Below are 21,263 nucleotides of genomic sequence, written 5' to 3'. Positions count from 1 at the left end.
AATATATGCTTATTGTGATTTTTTTTACCTAAAATATGTAAAGGAATATATATCGGCCTAAACTGATGAAGAAATTTCTTTTTTTACTTTTTTTTGGGGGTATTTATTATAGCAAAAGGTAAAAAATATTGTTTTTTTTTTTTTTAAATTGTCGCAATTTTTTTGTCTATAGAGCAAAAAATAAAAACCGCAGAGATGATCAAATACTACCAAGCTCTATTTGTGGGAAAAAATGGAATTTAATTTTGTTTGGGTACAGCATCGCACGACCGCGCAATTGTCAGTTAAAGTGACGTAATGCCTGGTCCTGGTCATTAAGGGGGGAAATCTTCCGGTCTGTAAGTGGTTAATTAATTCTATGCATTAAGATGTAGCACCCTGATGTCTAGGCAGGATTGCTCCTAAATCTACCTGCCAGATGTAGTTGCCTTGGCTAATTGTTAGGGATCAATTGATTTCACCCTAAGTCCAGAATTGCTGTACTTCTCTCTTCTACTGCTAGGTGGCTGGGTACCTGGCGACATTCGATAAGACAAGGGCAAAGCAATGACATATTAAGAGTATATGGGGTATCTCAGCCAATGGGCAGGGGTTTTCTTAAATCCCTTGGCCTGCTGGAAGAACCTATATATTTGGGTGGAGTCAGGTGATCTATGTTCTGTGCCACCTGGACGGCTGTCTGGGTGGACGTGTGTTGTGTTGCCCTGGGCTGCTAGGTCGGAGTTTGGGCCTGATCCCGGGGACATCTGGCTGCTAGGCTGTCTGAAGGCCTATCCAGAAGCAAGAGAGCAACATAAGGTTGGGATTGCGGCTTGCAGTCCAACAAGAAGTGACAGTTCTGCCGGCCGGAGAACCTGTCATGGTCGGAGGTAGAAGGGAAGCTGTCGCCAATAAGGGACTAACCACCTTATTACCAGGGACCACAGTGAGTAGCTGAAGCAAGTACTGGAGCAGTGTTCTCACAAACCAAGGACGGTGAAGAGTCGGGAAACTGCAGCAGGTGCCAAGCCAGGGACCCAGCCAGCGTAGGTGATGCTTGCAGAGCAGCTTTGTATGCCAAGCCAGGGACCAAGCAGGCCAATGGGGTGACGCTTGAGGAGTATCTGTGAGTGCCAAGCTAGGGACCCAGCAGGGAAGCGGGGGTGACACTTGTGGAAGATAAAACAGTGTGAAGATCGGAAGAGCTCAGGGGTCCAGTGACAGTGGATCAGCAAGTCTAGTGAGAGAGACTGGGAGCTCAGGTTGAGTGAAGATCTACAAGAGGTCATTGTAGAGGAAGTAAAGAAGTTTGTTACAACTTGTGTTAGAAACTGTTAAAAGACTACCGCTGGATGCCTTTCCCTGCATGGCTGTCTACCAGTAGTCTTGGAGTCTGCCAATTAACATTGTAACCACTTAAGGGTGTCCTGGCCCTAAACCCTCTCTCCCTCAGTTTTGTTCAAGAGAAAATAAATCTCTTTGCATCCAAGAAGTGTCTGGCGCCCATGAATCTATCTTACACTACACCCGCAATGCCTTGCAACCCACTCTATACAGAAAGGTGTCAGCTATCCCTAACTCTGGAGGTCTGGGGACCCAGGAATTTGCTACAAAGATATAAAAACCTTCTGTATGCAGCAGCCCCCTCAGCCCCCCTAATACTTACCTGGGCCCCCTCTCGATCCAGCGATGTTCCACAAGAGACTGGGCTGTCCGGGACTCTACCTCCTCATTGGCTGAGACAGCAGTGGGGCGCCATTGGCTCCCGCTGCTGTCAATCAAAGTTAGTGAGCCAATGAGGAGAGGAAGGGGGCAGGGCTGAGCCACAACGCTGTCTCTGCATGGACACACAGAGCAGCGGCTCTGCTCGGGTGCGCCCATAACAAGTTGCTTGCTGTGGGGGCACTCAGCAGGGAAGGGCCAGAAGTGCCGCCGAGGGACCCGAGAAGTGGCGGATCGGGGCTGCTTTGAGCAAAACAACTGCACAGAGTAGGTAAGTATAACATGTTTATTAAAAAAAGACAAGACTTTAATATAACTTTAACCACTTACCGACCGTGCTATAGCTGAATGACAAATACAGCGCGGCCGGCTAGTTCTGGCAGGCCGACATATTGTTGTGAGGAGAGGAGAGAGAAACACCACAGCAGCGCCAGCTGGCAGGACCCTGAGTGCCAACAGTACTCATCAGTGCCACATCAGTGCCCCTAAAGTGCCAACTGTGCTCATCATTGCCACATCAGTGCCAACAGTGCTCATTGGATCCACATCAGTGCCCTACAGTGCCAACAGTGTTCATCAGTGCCACATCAGTGCCAACAGTGTTCATCATCAGTGCCCTACAATGCACATCAGTGAGTGCTTATCAGCGCTCATCAGTGACCTACAGTACAGTGCTATCAGTGCCCTACAGTGCACATCAGTGAGTGCTCATCAGTGCCACTAAAGTGACTATCAGTGCCACTACAGTGCCCTATTAATGCTCATCAGTTCCACTACAATGCACATCAGTGTCACTACAGTGCCCTATTCCTGCTCATCAGTGCCCATCAGTGAGTGTTCATCAGTGCCACCCTATAAGTGGATCCTCATCAGCAGAGGCGGCTCTCTAATTAGGCAAATTAGGCGGTCGCCTAAGGCCTCGCAACCACATGGGCCATGCGGACCTCTAATTTGCCTGTGATCAATCGTTTACAAGCCAATAGCAGCCTCGTCATGGAGCGTCCGGTCCGGTGGCAGCAGGTACTGGACAGCAAAGGACTCTAGGTGGTGGCAGTGTCCGGATGATGACACCCGGCTCCAGGTGCCACCTCTGCAAGACGTGTGGGCAGCATGTCCATCCGGGTTCCTAAGGCAGCTGGGGCTGCTCCTTCAGCCATTGAGCTTTCCATATTCCTCCATGCAGCCGCTGAATGCTTGCAGGAGGAAGAGGAAGAGAATCAAGCATTCAGAGGCTGCATGGAGGAATATGGAAAGCTCAATTCCGCTATATGCAGCCGCCCTGCTTTCTCTTCTATCCAACTTCTTTTGCTAACCCCCCTGTGCTCTCCAGCCCCTCCTTGTGCATCCTGGCTCCTCCCCCAGTGCTCTCCGCCCCCATGCTCTCCCCTCCACAGTGCTCTCCAGTCCCCCCAGTGCTCCCTACTCCCCCCTGTGCTCTCCACCCCTGTTCTTTCTGCCCCCTGCTCTCCAGCTCTCTCCATCACTCTCCAGCCCCCCCTGTGCTCTCCACCCCCCAGTGCTCTCCACTCCTCCTCCAGTACTCTTCGCCCCCCACAGTGCTCTCCAGCCCCCCATGCTCTCAACCCCTGTTCTTTCTGCCCCCCCCAGTGCTCTCCAGCTCTTCCCATCACTCTCCAGCCCCCCAGTGCTCTCTGTCCCCCCAGTGCACTCTGCCCCCCCTGCTATTTTGTCCTCCCAGTGCTTTTCAAACCCCGTGCTCTCCATCCCTGTTCTTTATGGCCCCCCCAGTGTTCTCCCCATCACTACCCGGCCTCCACTCCTGTGTTCTCCAGCCTCCACCCCTGTGCTCCCCACCCCCCCCAGTGCTCTCTGCCCTCCCCAGTGCTCTCTGCTTCCCCCTGCTCTTTGTCCCCCCAGGGCTCTCCAGCCCCTCCGTGCTCTCCACCCCTGTTCTTTCTGGCCTCCCAGTGCTTTCCCCATCACTCCCCAGCCTCCACCCCTGTGTTCTCTAGCCTCCACCCCTGTGCTCTCCACCCCCCCGTGGTCTCTGCCCCCCCCAGTGCTCTCTGCTCCCCCCTGCTCTTTGTTCCCCCAGTGCTCTCCAGCCCCTCTGTGCTCTCCACCCCTGTTATTTCTGGCATCCCAGTGCTCTCCAGCTCTCCCCATCACTCCCAGCCTCCACCCCTGTGCTCTCCAGCCCCCACCCCAGTGCTCTCCACAACCCCCAGTGCTCTCTGCCCCCTACAGTGCTCTCCACCCCTGCTCTTTCTGGCCCCCCGGTGCTCTCAAGCTCCCCCATCACTCTCCAGCCCCCACCCCTATGCTCTCCACCCCCCAGTGCTCTCCACTCCCCCAGTGCTCTCCAGCTCCCCCAGAGTGCTCTCCAGCCCCTCTGTGCTCTCCACCTCTGTTCTTTCTGGCCTCCCAGTGCCCTCCCCATCACTCCCCAGCCTCCACCCCTGTGTTCTCCAGCCTCCACCCCCTTGCTCTCTGCCCCCCCAGTGCTCTCTGCCCCCCCAGTGCTCTCTGCCCCCCCCAGTGCTCTCTGCTCCTCCCTGCTCTTTGTCCCCCCCAGTTCTCTCCAGCCCCTCTGTGCTCTCCACCCCTGTTCTTTCTGGCCTCTCAGTGCTCTCTAGCTCTCCCCATCACTCCCCAGCCTCCACCTCTGTGCTCTCCAGCCCCCACCCCAGTGCTCTCCACTCCCCCCAGTGCTCTCGGTCCCCCCACAGTGCTCTCCAGCCCCTGTGCTCTCCCCCTGTTCTTTCTGGCCCCCCCGGTGCTCTCAAGCTCCCCCCATCGCTCTCAAGCCCCCACCCCTGTGCTCCCCGCCCCCCAGTGCTCTCCACTCCCCCAGTGCTCTCCAGCCCCCCCCCTGCTCTCCAGCCCCTCCATGCTTTACACCCCTGTTCTTTCTGGCCTCCCAGTGCTCTCCCCATCACTCCCTAGCCTCCACCTCTGTGTTCTCCAGCCTCCACCCCTGTGCTCTCCACCCCCCATGCTCTATGCCCCCCCCCCAGTGCTCTCTGCTTCTCCCTGCTCTTTGTCCCCCCAGTGCTCTCCAGCCCCTCCGTGCTCTCCACTCCTGTTCTTTCTGGCCTTCCAGTGCTCTCCAGCTTTCCCCATCACTCCCCAGCCTCCATCCCTGTGCTCTCCAGCCCCCACCCCAGTGCTCTTCGCCCCCCACAGAGTTCTCCAGCCCCTGTGCTCTCCACCCCTGTTCTTTCTGCCTCCTGATGCTCTCAAGCTCCCCCATCGCTCTCCAGCCCCCACCCCTGTGCTCTCCGCCCCCCCCCTAGTGCTCTCAAGCTCCCCCCAGTGCTCTTTGCCCCCCAGTGCTATCTGCCCCTAGTGCTCTCCGCCCCGTAATCTCCACCCATGTTCTTTTTGGCCCCCCAGTGCTCTCAAACTCCTCCCAGTGCTCTCCGCTCCCCACCCCTGTGCTCTCCACTCCCCCAGTGCTCTCCACTCCTCCCTGCTCTTTGCTCCACCCATGTGCTCTCCAACCCCGCCAGTGCTCTCCTCTCCCCCCTGCTCTCTAGCTCCCGCCCAGTGCTCTCCACTCCCCCCAATTCTCTCGATTCCCCCAGTTCTCTCCACCACCCCTGTGTTCTTTCCTGGCTCCCCTCACTCCCTGCAGCTCTGCTAGGTTCCCCCCTCCTTTCTCCCGTCGGCTGCTGCAGGGGATCTGTCAGGATGGAGAGCAGGGAAGGGACCGGTATCATGGGCTGCTCAGTCTAAAATGCTGGGCCTATTTTTTTGTCCCAGTGCGGGCCTGGCAAGGAAGATGAACAGCAAGGGCAACAAGCACCGATAGCCTTGGAGGGAGAAGAGCGCTGAAGACCTCCCAGGACAGGCTGACTGGGGCCGGAAAATGAGGGCAGGCAGAAGGTGCAGGTGGCCAGGGACCACTCCATCTCACACCAAATATATCCTCTGGGAGGAGAAAAATACTGTCCCCATCCAGAACCATAACAGACCCTGCCTGCTGCTGGTGTTGGCCTGGAAGGTACCATACTGAGCATCACACATACACCTTCCCACAGACAGGGACTGCAGACTGGGACATGGGGCATAAGAGGGGCTGCAGACAGGGACAGAGCTAGGGATCCCTCTCTCCCTCACCCCTCCTCTTTCTCTCCCCTCTCTCTCCCCCTCTCCCTCCATCTCTCTCCCTCCTCTTTCTCTCCCCCTCTCTCTCCCTCTCTCTCCCCTCCCTCTCTCTCCCCCTCTCCCCCCCCCCCCCCCTTTTCTCTCTCTCTACAAACCCTCTCGCTCCCTGCGCTGTGCTGGGATCCTCCCACTACTCTCCTTCCCCTGTGGATGTAGAATGACTCAGTGACACCCCTCCTCATACTCCCAAGGCACAGGGAAAATTTCTAGAGGGGTTGTCACCTTGCTGGGTCCCAGATGCTTTATTGGCTGCATATGTCTGATGGGTGAGGAGGGTGCCCTGAAAGTGGTGCTGATGAACTGTGTGCTAGATCTGTGCATCTTTCTGCAGCCATTTTTATTGCTTGAATTATTTTTCTCCTTATGGGTGTGAGTGGGGCCCTTATGTCTAAGTTTTGCCTAAGGCCTCACAAAGCCTAGAGCCGCCTCTGCTCATCAGCACCCATCAGTACCGTTAAAAAAAGGTGTAAAAAATGCATTTTCATTTTCTTTCCACATTTTCCAAAAACTTCTGGAAAAAAATGACATGTTCAAAAGTCTCCTGATGCCTCATAAATTATACGTTGGGGTGTTTGCTTTCCAAAATTGAGTCATTTTGTGGGTGTTTCCATTGTCCTGGTGCTCCAGGGCCTTCAAAAGTGTAATAGGTAGTCAGGAAATTAGATGTGTAATTTATGTTCCTAGAGAGCCTGACGGTGCTCCCTGCATGTTGGGCTTTGTATGTGGCCAGGCTGTGAAAAAGTCTCACACATGTGGTATCGCCGTACTCAGGATGAGTAGCAGAATTTAATTTGGGTTGTAATTTTTGCTATGTACATGCTATGTGTTGGAATTATCTTATAAATGGACAACATTGTGTAAAAAAATGTGCTTTCAGTTTCTTTCCACATTTTCCACAAATTTGTGGAAAAAAATGACATGTTCAAAAGACTCATTATGCCTCATAGAATATATACGTTTGCTTACCAAAATGGGGTCATTTTGTGGGACTTTCCATTATCCTTCATAAGTGTAATAGGTAGACAAGAAGTTAGAACACCCGATGGTGCTCCCTGCATGTTGGGTCTCTCTATGTGGCCAGGCTGTGAAAAAGTCTCACACCTGTGGTGTCGCAATACTCAGAAGGAGGAGCAGAATGGATTTTAGGGTGTAGTTGCAATTATACATATACCATATGAAAGAAATAATCTGTTAATATGACAATTTTGTGAAAAAATTTAATAATTTTGCAAAGAAGTGTAGGAAAAAATTACAACTTCAAAAAACTCACCACGCCTCTTACTAAATACTTCTGAAAAACAAAAAAGTATTTTTTACTTTCTGTTATAAATCATATCCAATAAAAAATATCTAATTTCTTCATATATGTAGGCCAACATGTACAGTATCTCACAAAAGTGAGTACACCTCTCACATTTTTGTAAATATTTTATTATCTTTTCATGTGACAACACTGAATAAATGACACTTTGCTACAATGTAAAGTAGTGAGTGTACAGCTTGTATAACAGTGTAAATTTGCTGTCCCCTCAAAATAACTCAACACACAGCCATTAATGTCTAAACCGTTGGCAACAAAAGTGAGTACACCTCTAATTGAAAATGTCCAAATTGGGTCCAAAGTTTCAATATTTTGTGTGGCCACCATTATTTTCCAGCACTGCTTTAACCCTCCTGGGCATGGAGTTCACCAGATCTTCACAGGTTGCCACTGGAGTCCTCTTCCACTCCTCCATGATGACATCACAGAGCTGGTGGATGTTAGAAACCTTGCGCTCCTCCACCTTCCATTTGAGGATGCCCCACAGATGCTCAATAGGGTTTAGGTCTGGAGACATGCTTGGCCAGTCCATCACCTTTACCCTCAGCTTCTTTAGCAAGGCAGTGGTCGTCTTGGAGGTGTGTTTGGGGTCGTTATCATGTTGGAATACTGCCCTGCGGCCCAGTCTCCGAAGGGAGAGGATCATGCTCTGCTTCAGTATGTCACAGTACATGTTGGCATTCATGGTTCTCTCAATAAAATGTAGCTCCCCAGTGCCAGCAGCACTCATGCAGCCCCAGACCATGGCACTCCCACCACCATGCTTGACTATAGGCAGGGATGGACTGGCCATCGGGACTACCGGGAGATTCCCGGTGGGCCGATGGCTCAGTCTGGGCCACTTTCACTTTCAGGCGCATTTGCGGTGCGCGGCGATCTACCCGTCAACCGCCAACAGCTGGCGCCTGACGGGTAGATCGAGATTAGCCAGCATGCAGAGTAGCGCAGGGAGCTTCTGTAGTAATAAGTTCTCTCTCGTGTCATCACGCTGTTCTCCGGCGGCCCCGCCCCCTCCTCTCTTCTCGTCTATACCAATTGGCTTGTAGGATCATCTGGTATAGACAAGAAGAGAGGAGGGGGCGGGGCCGCCGGAGAACAGCGTGATGACACGAGAGAGAACTTATTACTACAGAAGCTCCCTGCGCTACTCTGCATGCTGGCTAGTAAGACCCCACAATGTGCCCTGATGATGTGCTATGTGCCCCGCTATGTGCCCCATCATGTGCCCCGCTATGTGCCCCATCATGTGCCCCGATGTGCTATGTGCCCCATCACCCCATCATGTGCCCCATCATGTGCCCCAATGTGCTATGTTCCCCATCATGTGCCCTGATGTGCTATGTGCCCCATCATGTGCCCCATCATGTGCCCCGATGTGCTATGTGCCCCATCATGTGCCCCGATGTGCTATGTGCCCCGATGTGCTATGTGCCCCATCATGTGCCCTGATGTGCTATGTGCCCCATCATGTGCCCCGAGCCCTGATGTGCCCCATGCCCTGATGTGCCCCGATGTGCCACGTGCCCTAATGTGCCATGTAGCCTGATGTGCCCCATCATGTGCCCTGATGTGCCCCATCATGTGCCCTGATGTGCCATGTGCCCCGTGCCCTAATGTGCCATGTGGCTTGATGTGCCATGTGCCCCATAATGTGCCCCATCATGTGCCCTGATGTGCTATGTGCCCTGCTGTACCATGTGGCCTGATGTGCCCCATGCCCTGATGTGCGATGTGCACCATAATGTGCCATGTGCCCCATCATGTCCCCCGATGTGCCATAATGTGCCCTGATGTGCCCCGATGTGCCATAATGTGCCCTGATGTGCCATGTGGCCTGATGTGCCCCATGCCCTGATGTGCCATGTGCCCTGATGTGCCCCGTGCCCTGATGTGCCCCGTGCCCTGATGTGCCATGTGCCCTGATGTGCTATGTTCCCCGTGCCCTGATGTGCCACGTGCCCTGATGTGCTATGTGCCCTGATGCGCCCTGATGTGCTATGTGCCCTGATGTGCTGTGTCCCGATGTCCTATGCCCTGATGTGCCTTGTGCCCCGATGTGCTTTGCCCTGATGTCCTGTGCCCTGATGTCCTGTGCCCCGGTGTGCTGTGCCTCAATGTCGTGTGCTCTGATGTTCTGTGCCCTGATGTGCTGTGTCCTGATGTGCTATACCCTGATGTACTGTGCCCTGATGTGTTGTGCCCTATTAGCTGATGTGCTGGGCTCTGTACCCTGATGTGCTGTGCACTGTACCCTGATATGTTGTGCCCTGTACGCTGATGTACTGGGCACTGTACCCTGATATGTTGTGCCCTGTACGCTGATGTGCTGGGCACTGTACCCTGATATGTTGTGCCCTGTACGCTGATGTACTGGGCACTGTACCCTGATATGTTGTGCACTGTACGCTGATGTACTGGGCTCTGTACCCTGATGTGCTGTGCCCTGTACCCTGATGTGCTGTACCCTGATGTGCTGTGCCCTCATGTGCCTTGTGCCCTCATGTGCCTTGTGCCCTGATGTGCTGGGCTCTGTACCCTGATGTGGCCTGATGTACCGTGCCCTGATGTGTTGTGCCCTGGGCCGGTCTGGATGAAGTCCAGGGCCACATTTTTGTCCCAGTCCAGCCCTGACTATAGGCAAGACACACTTGTCTTTGTACTCCTCACCTGGTTGCCACCACACGCGCTTGACACCATCTGAACCAAAAAGGTTTATCTTGGTCTCATCAGACCACAGGACATGGTTTCAGTAATCCATGTCCTTAGTCTGCTTGTCTTCAGCAAACTGCGTGCTTTCTTGTGCATCATCTTTAGAAGAGGCTTCCTTCTGGGAGGACAGCCATGCAGACCAATTTTATGCAGTGTGCGGCGTATGGTCTGAGCACTGACAGGCTGACCCCCCACCCCTACAACCTCTGCAGCAATGCTGGCAGCACTCATACGTCTATTTCCCAAAGACAACCTCTGGATATGAAGCTGAGCACGTGCACTCAACTTCTTTGGTCGACCAGAGTGAGGCCTGTTCTGAGTGGAACCTGTCCTGTTAAACCGCTGTATGGTCTTGTCCACCATGCTGAAGCTCAGTTTCAGGTCTTGCCAATCTTCTTATAGCCTAGGCCATCTTTATGTAGAGCAACAGTTCTTTTTTTCAGATCCTCAGAGAGTTACTTGCCATGAGGTGCCATGTTGAACTTCAAGTGACCAGTATGAGAGAGTGAGAGCGATAACACAAAATTTAACACACCTGCTCCCCATTCACACCTGAGACCTTGTAACGAGTCACATGACACCGGGAAGGGAAAATGGCTAATTGGGCTCAATCTGGACATTTTCACTTAGGGGTGTACTCACTTTTGTTGCCAGCGGTTTAGACATTAATGGCTGTGTGTTGAGTTATTTTGAGGGGACAGTAAATTTACACTGTTATACAAGCTGTACACTCACTACTTTACATTGCAGCAAAGTGTCATTTATTCAGTGTTGTCACATGAAAAGATATAATAAAATATTTACAAAAATGTGACTGAGGGGTGTGCTCACTTTTGTCAAAAATACTGTATTATGCTACATGTCTTTGGTTGAAAAAAAAAAATCTCAAAAAGTTTATATTGATTGGTTTGTGTTAAAGTTATAGTGTCTACAAGCTATGGTTTACTTCTATACTGGGATTTACGTGGCTATCGGCGCTATACTTGCGGTGATCAGCAGGGACGTGCAGTCAGGTGAGGCAGACCAAAGTACATTGCCGAGCTTGCAGCTGCCGCCTGCTCACAGTAAATGTGCTGTGAGAGGGCAGCAAGTGGTTAAAATAAAAAAAACAGTGCAGTGCTACTTCTTATACATCAATGCAAAAGTGTCACTTTTAAAATGTGTGCATCTATAAATAGTGCAATGCAACCTCATACCTATTAATAACCTCCAACACCCCAAAATTTGTTCCTTCTAAAACTTTATTATTTCACACTATTTTTAGTGCATCCAATTTCATTGTAGTGCTCAAATCCACTTTCCATCACCTTTGTGCTCAACACCAGATATGCTCTCACTGTCAGGAACGTGCTGGCCATAGCGCAGCTCAAGCTCTGAGGCGCATGCATATGCACAGGCGCGGGCCTGTTGGTGCCCATTTTACTGTGCTTATGTGAACACATATGCGCATGTGAACGCCCACACTTATGCACATGCGTGCGCGCATTAGCCATTGCCACCAAGTGGCCTATATAAGTGCAGCAGCTGCACTAGTCCATTGCTGTCTGATCTGCAGCTGTACCCATGTTCCTGTATCTGATTCTTCTGACTTCTATGTTTGATGTGGCTTGTTCCTGACTTCGCTTGACCTTGACCTTGGCTTGCCTCTGGACTTTGCTCTGCCTTCTGCTTATCTGCCTAATCTCGTTTTGCCACCTCCTTCATGTACCCTGACGATTCCTTGCCTGCCATCTATGTCTATCTGACCTCGCATTCTGTTTTTCATCTGCCCTGCCTGCACCTGCCTGACCCCTTACGCTCACAACATTTGAACTATCATGCCAAGCCAGGGGCTTTCAGAGGGGACAAGTATCAATAGTATATGCTTCTATCACTGAGCCAGATTCAAAACTTGCATATATGGACCAGTGGGAAAGGGACCTGAATCTTACCTTTGATCTGACTGATTGGCAGGACATAGCTTATAACCTATCTAATAGGCATGTGCAATTCGTTCCATTCCGAATTCGTTTTTTAACGAATTTCGACAAATTCGTTAATTCGGGAATATCCGAATTAACGAAAACCCGTTTAACGAATTTTTTCCGAATATTCGTAAATTCGATAAAATTGGACATTCGTAAATTCGGGCATTCGTACATTCGTACATTCGCAATTTACGAATGTACATTCGTACATTCGTACATTAGTAAATTAGTGAATTCGTAAATTTGTAAATTCGAAAATTCGGAAATCTGAAATAATAGTTAACTAATAATAACTTAACTATTAGTAATTACTAGTAACTTTTAAATGATAGGTATTGTAATTTCCTTTCAAATTTGGCTGTTAGTGAATGTAAAACATACAAATTTATCCGAAGTTATGAATGATCCGAAAAAACGGAATGGAACGTAATGAATTAATAATAATAAATAACAATAATAATAATAACAACGTTTTATTATTATTATTTATTATTAATTTGTTCCGTTCCATCTATTTAGATGCAGCATTCGTTTTGGATAATTCGTAACTTCGGATAAATTCGTATTTGTTACGTTCACTGACAGTCAAATTTGAAAGGAAATTACAATACCTATAATTTAATAGTTAGTTACTATTTCAAATTTTTGAATTTTCGGGTTTTTGGATTTTCAAACTTCGAATTTACAAATTTCCGAATTTTCTAATTTACAAATGTACGATTTTACGAATTTACGAATGTACGAATTTACAAATGTACAAATGCAAAAATGTACGAATGTACGAATGAACGAATGTACGAATGAACGAATGTACGAATGAACGAATGTTCGAATTTACGAATGTACGAATGAACGCATTTACGAATTTACGAATGAACGAATTTACGAATCGCGATCATAACGAATGACCCGAAAAACGAAAAAAATAATAAACTAATGAAACGAAAACGAAAATGAACGAATTTTTTGTCTGTGCACATGTCTACTATCTAAAATTTCCATCAATACTACCCTTATAGAGGCCAATTATAAAACACTCCTACGTTGGTACCTGGTCCCGACTAGGGTAGCTAAAATGCATCCTTCTACCTCGCCAAATTGTTTCCAACGATGCGGCCAGCTGGGGACAATGTACCATATTTGGTGGCAATGCCCCCTCGTAACTAGGTTCTGGATTAGGATATTCAATTTAATAAATTCGGTAATGGGCGTAAATATCCGTAGATCTCCAGAAACCGCTCTTTTTCACAAACTGCCTGATGAAGTACCCAGAAAATCAGTAAAATTGATCACTTTTATATATTGCTGGCAGCGAGAATTACAATTGCTAGGCATTGGAAACAGCTGGTAATTCCTCTTGATCATGTTAAAAATAAGCTAATTTGGATCATGATTAATGATAAGCTCACTCATATACTTTGCAATAACTCCAAAAAATTTGACAAGATATGGGACGCATGGATTAGCTATATCTCAATTCCGGGGGGTACTCCGTGTTGAGCCTCTCCTCCTTCTTCTTCCATTTTTTCTTCTTCTCTTCTTCTTCCTCTCTCTCCTTCCTTTTCCCTATTACTTATGTTTTTTTGTTTTTTGTTTTTTCTCCCTGGTATTTACATATATGATTCAGTTAATAGCTTTTGGGACCTTACACAGAAGCGAGCCCTGGGATAACCTCAGGGATCGCGGCCAGGATTTCTCCATGACTTCCCAACCATCACCCCCCCCTTTTTTTCCCTATATCATACCTCTACCCCGGCTCTCCACTCTGCACCATACATGGTGGCATCCCTGATCATAACTGGGAAGTAACTGTTCAGTACCATTAGTACTCAGATATATGCTAAACCTTTTGCTTTCTGATGTGATGACAGATGACAAATAACTGTTCTAATTATACTTCAAAATGTTTTTGTATTGCTATGCTGACAATCCGAAAATGTAATTGTTACATTAATGCATCTGTTTATACCAGACTTTGTTTCTTTCTCAATAAAAATATTGAAATATAAAATACCAATCTGGCATTTTTAGTTTTTGGTGGAATGTGTATAGTTTTGCCACCTAAAAATTTCTTCTATCTCTCTGGGACTTTGTAAATGAGATATCTGTGCTGAGTTCATGGAACTGCACACTTGCTGTGTGTCTCCCACCATCACCGCTGGATTTTGTAGACATCATAAATTATGGAGAACGCAACAGGAGTAGCTGTAGTAGCAACAACCAAAAACACTCAAATCTCCAAGGTAGTCCCGACCCGTTATACAATACAATATACAAGACAACAGAGGGTTGACTTATTAACCACTTAAGGACCGAGCCTCTTTCTGAGATTTGCTGTTTACAAGTTTAAAACATTTTTTTTTGCTAGAAAATTACTTAGAACCCCCGAACATCATACTTTTTTTTTCTAACACTCCACAGAATAAAATGGCGGTCGTTGCAATACTTTCTGTCACACCGTATTTGCACAGCGGTCTTACAAGCGCACTTTTTTTGGAAATAATACACTTTTTTGCATTAAAAAATAAGACAGCAGTAAAGTTAGCCCAAATTTTTTTCATATTGTGAAAGATAATGTTAAGCTGAATAAATTGATACCCAACACGTCACGTGTCAAAATTGCGCCCGCTCGTGGAATGGCGACAAATTTTTACCCTTAAAAATCTCCATAGGCGACGTTTAAAAAATTCTACAGGTTGCATGTTTTGAATCACAGAGAAGGTCTAGGGCTAGAATTATTGCTCTCGCTCTACTGATCGCGGCGATACCTCACATGTGTGGTTTGAACACCGTTTTCATATACGAGTGCTACTCACATATGCGTTCGCTTCTAAACACAAGCTCGGCAGGACGGGGCGCATTTAAAATTTTATTTATATTTTTTTCTTATTTATTTTACCTTTTGTTTTATATTTTTACACTGTTATTTTTAAAAAAATATTGTGTCACTTTTATTCCTATTACAAGGAATGTAAACATCCCTTGTAATAGAAAAAAAGCATGACAGGACCTCTTAAATATGAGATCAGGGGTCAAAAAGATCTCAGATCTCATATTTACACTAAAATACAATGGCCCTTTAAGAACTATGGGTGGAAGTGACATTTTGACGTCACTTCCGCCCTGCAATGGTATTGAGACAGGTGGGGGCCATCTTCCTCTCACTCGTCTCCATACCCAGGAAGGAGAAGGATCGAATCGCCTCTGCCACTACCGATGGCTCCGGTAAGCGGCAGAGGGCACTGGAGAGCGCCGAATCCTCTGCAGAGACCACTATTATCAGAAACCAGACCGCCCGCTGAAGAAGACGATACCGGGGTTATGGCAGCTAGCTGCTGCCATAACAAAGATATCCCTCTTCAAAGATAGGACGTATATCGACGTGCGTCGGTCCGGAAGTGGTTAAAAATGGAGAATGCAAACTCTGGATTCCAATAATGGTAGCCAATCAGCTTCTAACGTCAGTTTGTTCAATTAAACTTTGACAAGAAGCTCCCATTCACATTGGTGCAATTTGACATGCGATTTGTCAAGTCAAATCGCATGTCCAATCAGAACCTATAGCCGGAAACAGGATCCCAATCAGTGTGGCGCCGAAGCCGATTTTCAAAAGTAGTTTCTGTACTACTTTTGGTGACTTCAGAGGCAATTTCAATAGACATATTTGTGCATGAACCCGCACTGATGTCTTTCAAGTGGCCCCCAAAGTCGGACTGAAATGCGGCTTTGAAATCGTGCGAGTTCAGATGAACTTGCGCGATTTCAAAGCCGTGTTCAGTGTGAACAAGTGCGAAAACCTGGAAGCTGATTGGTTTCTACGCAGAGCTGGACCAGATTTTGCACTCTCCAGTTTTAGTAAATCAATCCCCAAAGAGTGACTCTGCTGAGGTGCAACTCGACGTAGAAGATGGATTCTCATTATTGGCTGTGGTCTACAGCATTTAAGAATAACTATTGATTGACTAAATCTAAAAGATGTTAGAGCATTGGTAAAGCATTCAACTTACCAACAACATGATCAGATATTACCAAGAGGACCACACAAGCCTTCCATATGCCGATATAAGAAGTTAGGTGAGAGATGGTCTCCTAACAGACTCGTAGAAGATGGATTCTACTTAGCTTCTATGGTTTACAACACTTAAGAATAACTGTTGATTGATTAAATCTAAAATATGTTAGAGCATAGCTAAAGAATTTAACTTACCGACATGATCAGATATTACAAAAAGAACCACACAAGCCTTCCATATGCCAATATAAGAAGTCATGAGGGAATGGTCTCCTGGCAGAAGGCCGATGAGGTCCGGTTAGGGGCTCTGGGGTTTGATTAGTGACTGTTGGTGGTCAAGACACTTAAATACAATACAGCACAAAAATATCATCTGAGTAGGACTTGTTACTTCCTGCTTTTGTGAGAAAAAATGTTTCTTGTATTCAGTGACCACATTTAGGGGCTTTTTCTTCAGCTATTATTTTTCTATTAGAAAAGAAAGAGCTTTCTCCTTGAGCTCCCAGATCTGCCTATCATCTCTTTATGGATTTCCTTGTATGCGTTTTATCATAAAGGAGAAGCCCAGGTGCAGGAATGTTGCATGTAAAATCCTAAGGGAAAAGAATGAATGTATTAACCACTTCAGCCCCGGAAGATTTGGCTGCTCAATGACCAGGCCATTTTTTGCGATACGCCACTGCGTTGCTTTAACTGACAATTGCGCGGTCGTGCGACGCTGTACCCAAACAAAAGTGACGTGCCTTTTTTCCCGCAAATAGAGCTTCCTTTTGGTGGTAAGAATAGCGACAATTTTGGAAAAAAAATGCAATGGGGGTTATTTACGAAAGGCAAGAGCACTTGAACGTGAACTGAAAGTGTACTTGGAAGTGCAGTCGCTGTGAATCTAATGGGAAGATCTGCTGATTTTATCTTCCAATCAAGTGCAAGCTAAAATGCTGTTTTTTATTTTCCTTGCATGTCCCCCTCAGACCTACAGTGACTGCACTTCCAAGTGCACTTTCAGTGCACTTTCAAGTGCACTTGCAGTGCACTTATAGTGCAAGGTGGATTTGCCTTTCGTAAATAACCCCCATTATCTTTTACTTTTTGCTATAATAATAATCGTGGCCAGCGGTCATCGCGACCGTCAGCCAAGAGCATCGGCACCCCCGCAGTGCAGCGCGCGCGTGCGCGTGCCTGCTATCCCGCTTAAATGAGCAGACGTACAGCTACAACTGTTCGCGGGGTTGTGCCAACCTGCCGCCGTATAATGACGGTGGCTGGTCGGCAAGCGGTTAACAGGTATTTATCTGTACAGCATTTTTAAAGAGATAGAACGTGGAGTATATGGAGGGATATACTGAATGTTTTTTTTTTCTTGCTCTGATATACACGTGTAAAGAGGAAGTAAAATTCTTCCCCAGACATTTACCTATAGGTAAGCCTATAATAAGGCTTACCTATCGGTAGTGTAAATATTTCCTAAACATGTACCATTTAGGAGATATTTACATTACATGCAGCCAGTGGCATCACTGGCGAATGTGCTCTGAAGGAAAGGCCATGGGTGCAGTGCCTTCCGAGCCCTGTGCTGTGAACTGTGACGTCATTGCAGATCTGACCAATCACAGCACTGGAGCCCTCAAACCCAGCAGAAACTCCGGGGAAAATGTCAGCCGTCTCAGCGGTGTGCGGGCGCCACTGAGAGAGCTTTGTTCTAAGGTAAGTATTTCATAATGAACTAGTATGCGATGCATACTAGCTCATTATGCCTTTGTCTTGCAGGTTTTTTTTTTTTTTGAAAGAGTTTACAACCTAAACGAAATAGTTTTGTGCCAGTTTCATTTCAGTTTACCATGGTTGCATAAAACAGAAGAAAATTTGGTTTTACTTACCTTTGACCAAACTTACACATGTTTACCAGACGTTGAACGCTGCGCAGGGGCGGACTGACCATTCGGTCACTCGGTCGCCGACCGAGGGCCCGACGTCAGGAGGGGCCCCATGAGCTGCTCAATCAGCAGCGGAAAAAAGCCGCCCGCCGCACCGCACGAAAACCCCGTCCTCCCGGTCGCCGCGGCCAGCCCGCTGCCAGAGCAGACCTCGGCTTAGGATGAGAGAGGCTCTGTCAGCAGGGAGGGGCGGGGCAGGGAGCTCCACTGACGCTCTGACCCTGCCCTGCCCCGCCCCTCCTCATGTAGTCTGAGTCTGTATAGAGCGTCTCTCCTGCACTTTTGAGAGCTCCGCTCTGGACCACAAAAATCCCCGCCCCTACCGACGAAAGCCCCGCCCCCTACCGACGAAAGCCCCGCCCCCTACCGACGAAAGCCCCGCCCCCGGACCTCTGAGAGCGGGAGGTGAGCCCGACTGGTCAGGTAGGTCCTTCTGCCTACCGTAGATACCCGGCCTGTAGACCCCTTTTTTTTTGCTAAAGCATCCCTGGAAATGTTGTTTATCCCCCTGTATAGCTGTGCATTGCTGAAAGTTTGAATTTTAAAACTGGCTACTTGGTCATCTCCTGTAGTCGCATCCTCAGTCTGGTTATCTCCTATAGTCGCATTCTCAGTCTGGTTACTTCCTGTAGTCGCATTCGCAGTCTGGTTATCTCCTGTTGTCGCATTCGCAGTCTCTGGTTATTTCTTGTAGTCGCATTCGCAGTCTGGTTACTTCCTGTAGTCGCATTCGCAGTCTGGTTATTTCCTGTAGTCGCAGTCTGGTTATTTCCTGTAGTCGCATTCGCAGTCTGGTTATTTCCTGTAGTCGCATTCGCAGTCTCTGGTTATTTCTTGTAGTCGCATTCGCAGTCTCTGTTGTTTATCCCCCTGTATAGCTGTGCATTGCTGAAAGTTTGAATTTTAAAACTGGCTACTTGGTCATCTCCTGTAGTCGCATCCTCAGTCTGGTTATCTCCTATAGTCGCATTCGCAGTCTGGTTACTTCCTGTAGTCGCATTCGCAGTCTGGTTATCTCCTGTTGTCGCATTCGCAGTCTCTGGTTATCTCCTGTAGTCGCATTCACAGTCTCTGGTTATCTCCTGTAGTCGCATTCGCAGTCTGGTCATTTCCTGTAGTCGCATTCGCAGTCTGGTCATTTCCTGTAGTCGCATTCGCAGTCTATGGTTATCTCCTGTAGTCACATTCGCAGTCTCTGGTTATTTCCTGTAGTTGCATTCGCAGTCTCTGGTTATTTAATGTAGTCGCATTCGCAGTCTCTGGTTATTTCCTGTAGTCGCATTCGCAGTCTGGTTACTTCCTGTACTCGCATTCGCAGTCTGGTTATTTCCTGTAGTCGCATTCGCAGTCTCTGGTTATTTCTTGTAGTCGCATTCGCAGTCTGGTTACTTCCTGTAGTCGCATTCGCAGTCTGGTTATTTCCTGTAGTCGCATTCGCAGTCTGGTTATCTCCTGTAGTCGCATTCGCAGTCTGGTTATTTCCTGTAGTCGCATCCCCAGTCTGGTTATCTCCTGTAGTCGCATTCGCAGTCTGGTTATTTCCTGTAGTTGCATTCGCAGTCTCTGGTCATCTCCTGTAGTCGCATCCCCAGTCTCTGGTTATCTCCTGTAGTCGCATTCGCAGTCTGGTTATTTCCTGTAGTTGCATTCGCAGTCTCTGGTTATTTCCTGTAGTTGCATTCGCAGTCTCTGGTCATCTCCTGTAGTCGCATTCGCAGTCTCTGGTTATTTCCTGTAGTCGCATCCCCAGTGTCTGGTCATCTCCTGTAGTCGCATTCGCAGTCTCTGGTTATTTCCTGTAGTCGCATTCGCAGTCTGGTTATTTCCTGTAGTCGCATTCGCAGCCTCTGGTTATTTCCTGTAGTCGCATTCGCAGTCTGGTTATTTTCTGTAGTTGCATTCGCAGTCTGGTTATTTTCTGTAGTTGCATTCGCAGTCTGGTTATCTCCTGTAGTCGCATCCCCAGTCTGGTTATCTCCTGTAGTCGCATCCCCAGTCTGGTTATCTCCTGTAGTCGCATCCCTAGTCTCTGGTTATCTCCTGTAGTCGCATTTGCAGTCTGGTTATTTCCTGTAGTCGCATTTGCAGTCTGGTTATCTCCTGTAGTCGCATCCCCAGTCTCTGGTCATCTCCTGTAGTCGCATCCCCAGTCTCTGGTTATCTCCTGTAGTCGCATTCGCAGTCTGGTTATTTCCTGTAGTCGCATTCGCAGTCTGGTTATTTCCTGTAGTTGCATTCGCAGTCTCTGGTTATTTCCTGTAGTTGCATCCCCAGTCTCTGGTTATTTCCTGTAGTCGCATTCGCAGTCTCTGGTTATTTCCTGTAGTCGCATCCCCGGTCTGGTTATTTCCTGTAGTCGCATTCGCAGCCTCTGGTTATTTCCTGTAGTCGCATTTGCAGCCTCTGGTTATTTCCTGTAGTCGCATTCGCAGTCTGGTTATTTTCTGTAGTTGCATTCGCAGTCTGGTTATCTCCTGTAGTCGCATCCCTAGTCTCTAGTTATCTCCTGTAGTCGCATTCGCAGTCTGGTTATTTCCTGTAGTTGCATTCGCAGTCTCCGGTTATCTCTTGTTGTCGCATTTGCAGTCTCTGGTTATCTCCTGTTGTCGCATTCGCAGTCTCTGGTTATCTCCTGTAGTCATTTATGATATCTATGGCTATGCATATTTATTGAATCCATATTGAGCACTATATTTGATTGGCTGTTTGCTTCTGCTTGGGCCTGGCAAACACGCACAATCGCACATGATGATGACTTCATCATCATGTGCGTGATTGTGATTGTGCGTGTGTGCCAAGCAGAAGCAGCCAATCAAATATAGTGCTCAATATGGATTAAATAAATATTGGGAAGAACGTTCCTTCCATTGGTGATCAGTGGGAAGAATGTTCCTTACATTGGATGTCAGTGAGAAGAATGTTTCTATACATTGGTGGTCAGTGGGAAGAATGTTCCTTACATTGGTGGTCAGTGGGAAGAATGTTCCTTACATTGGTGGTCAGTGGGAAGAATGTTCCTTACATTGGTGGTCAGTGAGAAGAATGTTTCTATACATTGGTGGTCAGTGGGAAGAACGTTCCTTACATTGGTGGTCAGTGGGAAGAATGTTCCTTACATTGGTGGTCAGTGGGAAGAACGTTCCTTACATTGGTGGTCAGTGGGAAGAATGTTCCTTACATTGGTGGTCAGTGGGAAGAATGTTCCTTACATTGGTGGTCAGTGAGAAGAATGTTTCTATACATTGGAGGTCAGTGAGAAGAATGTTCCTTACATTGGTGGTCAGTGAGAAGAATGTTCCTTACATTGGTGGTCAGTGAGAAGAATGTTTCTATACATTGGTGGTCAGTGGGAAGAATGTTCCTTACATTGGTGGTCAGTGGGAAGAATGTTCCTTACATTGGTGGTCAGTGGGAAGAATGTTCCTTACATTGGTGGTCAGTGAGAAGAATGTTTCTATACATTGGATGTCAGTGAGAAGAATGTTCCT

The 21,263-nt window shown here is 47.8% G+C and overlaps 1 protein-coding gene across 2 annotated transcripts in view; it reads right to left on the bottom strand.

Moving 5' to 3' along the window:
- BTLA (B and T lymphocyte associated) overlaps positions 1-17,981 on the bottom strand; it is a 52,395-nt gene extending 34,414 nt beyond the window's left edge. The window contains exon 1 of one of the 2 annotated variants that reach the window (XM_073617312.1): positions 17,719-17,981. Coding sequence is in view for 1 of the 2 variants with exons in the window: in XM_073617311.1 (XP_073473412.1) it covers positions 16,037-16,100 (64 nt within the window). In the remaining variant the exon portion in view is untranslated. Of the gene's footprint in view, positions 1-16,036; positions 16,222-17,718 lie in introns of those variants that run through there. The other variant, XM_073617311.1, reaches the window with a different exon arrangement.
- Positions 17,982-21,263: the final 3,282 nt, after the last annotated feature.

The sequence above is a fragment of the Aquarana catesbeiana genome, linkage group LG02 (assembly GCF_042186555.1).
Source record: "Aquarana catesbeiana isolate 2022-GZ linkage group LG02, ASM4218655v1, whole genome shotgun sequence".
NCBI lineage: Eukaryota > Metazoa > Chordata > Amphibia > Anura > Ranidae > Aquarana > Aquarana catesbeiana.
This window is presented reverse-complemented; position numbering and strand designations above follow the sequence as displayed.